This window comes from Oncorhynchus tshawytscha, linkage group LG04 (assembly GCF_018296145.1).
Source record: "Oncorhynchus tshawytscha isolate Ot180627B linkage group LG04, Otsh_v2.0, whole genome shotgun sequence".
NCBI lineage: Eukaryota > Metazoa > Chordata > Actinopteri > Salmoniformes > Salmonidae > Oncorhynchus > Oncorhynchus tshawytscha.
In genome coordinates this window covers 14,237,290-14,240,309 of record NC_056432.1, presented here as the reverse complement: position 1 = coordinate 14,240,309, position 3,020 = coordinate 14,237,290, and the positions used below count along the sequence as shown (strand labels likewise).

The 3,020-nt window shown below is 43.3% G+C and overlaps 1 protein-coding gene across 1 annotated transcript; it reads left to right on the top strand.

The window, feature by feature from the left end:
• Positions 1-225: 225 nt before the first annotated feature.
• LOC121846413 (uncharacterized 51.9 kDa protein in rps4-rps11 intergenic region-like) lies at positions 226-1,062 on the top strand. Its single transcript, XM_042321262.1, has one exon. It carries the CDS (start codon positions 226-228, stop codon positions 1,060-1,062), a length of 837 nt encoding a protein of 278 aa, XP_042177196.1.
• Positions 1,063-3,020: the final 1,958 nt, after the last annotated feature.

Sequence of the window (3,020 nt, the reverse complement as noted above, 5' to 3'; positions counted from 1 at the left end):
AGTATTCACCATGGAACAGGGCAGTCCAGTATTCACCATGGAACAGGGCAGTCCAGTATTCACCATGGAACAGGGCAGTTGAGTATTCACCATGGAACAGGGCAGTTCAGTATTCACCATGGAACAGGGCAGTTCAGTATTCACCATGGAACAGGGCAGCCCAGTATTCACCATGGAACAGGGCAGTCCAGTATTCACCATGGACAGGGCAGTCCAGTATTCACCATGGAACAGGGCAGTCCAGTATTCACCATGGAACAGGGCAGCCCAGTATTCACCATGGAACAGGGCAGTTCAGTATTCACCATGGAACAGGGCAGTCCAGTATTCACCATGGAACAGGGCAGTCCAGTATTCACCATGGAACAGGGCAGTCCAGTATTCACCATGGAACAGGGCAGTCCAGTATTCACCATGGAACAGGGCAGTCCAGTATTCACCATGGAACAGGGCAGCCCAGTATTCACCATGGAACAGGGCAGTTCAGTATTCACCATGGAACAGGGCAGTCCAGTATTCACCATGGAACAGGGCAGTCCAGTATTCACCATGGAACAGGGCAGTCCAGTATTCACCATGGAACAGGGCAGTTCAGTATTCACCATGGAACAGGGCAGTCCAGTATTCACCATGGAACAGGGCAGTTCAGTATTCACCATGGAACAGGGCAGTCCAGTATTCACCATGGAACAGGGCAGTTCAGTATTCACCATGGAACAGGGCAGTCCAGTATTCACCATGGAACAGGGCAGTCCAGTATTCACCATGGAACAGGGCAGTCCAGTATTCACCATGGAACAGGGCAGTTCAGTATTCACCATGGAACAGGGCAGTTCAGTATTCACCATGGAACAGGGCAGTCCAGTATTCACCATGGAACAGGGCAGTCCAGTATTCACCATGGAACAGGGCAGTCCAGTATTCACCATGGAACAGGGCAGCCCAGTATTCACCATGGAACAGGGCAGTCCAGTATTCACCATGGAACAGGGCAGTCCAGTATTCACCATGGAACAGGGCAGTCCAGTATTCACCATGGAACAGGGCAGTTCCATATTCTAGCTTTGTATTCTTCTCTCTGTCTGTTTGTGAACTCTGCTGGGTTAAGAAGCCAGTCTGGGCTTGGCCCTCCTTTGATTGAATAGGGCCTTAGTCTTCAAAACATTTTCATTTTGTTACTATCGACCCAGGTTAGTTATTGTATGCTGAAGTCTTGGTTTTGGTTCAACATTGGTTCAAATATAATAATTTGTCTATATGGAAGATGCTTAAGTTCTGAGATCTCGGCTACACTATTCAACTTTCCACTCCTTTGTAAGATGCAGGGGATTGCCTGTGATGTGACAGGTTGCTATGTTAACCCAAGTTGTTTTTGACAGACAGACAGACAGACAGACAGACAGACAGACAGACAGACAGACAGACAGACAGACAGACAGACAGACAGACAGACAGACAGACAGACAGACAGGAAATAACACACAAAAGCAGTTGGATCAGATGCTGAATTGATTCCTTTCCTTCTCTTTCTTACTAACAAAGCACAACGTCTGTTTTATTGTGCTTTGTTGTGACTGTTGAGCACATTCTGTTTGATTGAATCTGGCCCTTGGAGAAATGTAGTGATCTTGATAGCATCTTTTGCATACAGTTGAAGTCAGAAGTTTACATACACCTTAGCCAAATATATTTCAACTCAGTTTTCACAATTCCTGACATTTAATCCTAGTAAAAAATCCCTGTCTTAGGTCAGTTAGGATCACCACTTTATTTTAAGAATGTGAAAGAATGATGGTAGAGAATTATTTATTTCAGCTTTTATTTCTTTCATCACATTCCCAGTGGGTCAGAAGTTTACAAACACTCAATTAGTATTTGGTAGCATTGCCTTTACATTTTTTAACTAGGGTCAAATGTTTCGGTTAGCCTTCCACAAGCTTCCCACAATAAGTTGGGTAAACTTTGGCCCATTCCTCCTGACAGAGCTGGTGTAACTGAGTCAGGTTTGTAGGCCTCCTTGCTCACACACGCTTTTTCAGTTCTGCCCACAGGTTTCTATAGGGATGAGGTCAGAGCTTGTGATGACCACTCCAAAACATTGACTTTATTGTCCTTAGGCCATTTTGCCACAACTTTGGAAGCATGTTTGGGGTCATTGTCCATTTGGAAGACCCATTTGCGACAAGCTTTAACTTCCTGACTGATGTCTTGAGATGTTGCTTATCGCACCAAAGTACACTTATCTCTAGGAGACAGAACGCGTCTCCTTCCTGAGCGGTATGACAGCTGCGTGGTCCCATGGTGTTTATACTTGCGTACTATTGTTTGTACAGATGAACGTGGTACCTTCAGGCATTTGGAAATTGCTCCCAAGGATGAACCAGACTTGTGAAGGTCTACAATTCTTGTCTTGGCTGATTTCTTTTGATTTTCCCATGATGTCAAGCAAAGAGGCACTGAGTTTGAAGGTAGGCCTTGAAATACATCCACAGGTACACCTCCAATTGACTCAAATTATGTCAATTAGCCTATCAGAAGCTTCTAAAGCCATGACATAATTTTCTGGAATTTTCTAAGCTTTTTAAAGGCACAGTCAACTTAGTGTATGTAAACTTCTGACCCACTGGAATTGTGATACTGTGAATTATAAGTGAAATAATAGTCTGTAAACAAAAATTACTTGTGTCATGCACAAAGTAGATGTCCTAACCGACTTGCCAAAACTATTGTTTTTTTAACAAGAAATTTGTGGAGTGGTTGAAAAATGAGTTTTAATTACTCCAACCTAAGTGTATGTAAACTTCTGACTTCAACTGTATATAGTTTTATGCTATTATGCTAAAATGCCTCTTTCCTTTGGCTTTTGACTGAATGTAATTTGTGATTGCATTACACATTGTATTACTACATAGCAACCAGTCTATGAGATGTCCATTTATATGAAAGGACATTTTGGATTACTGCTACGTCTTTCTTCCCTCTTGCTCTTTCTCTCTCTTCCCTTCTACACCGATTCCCTT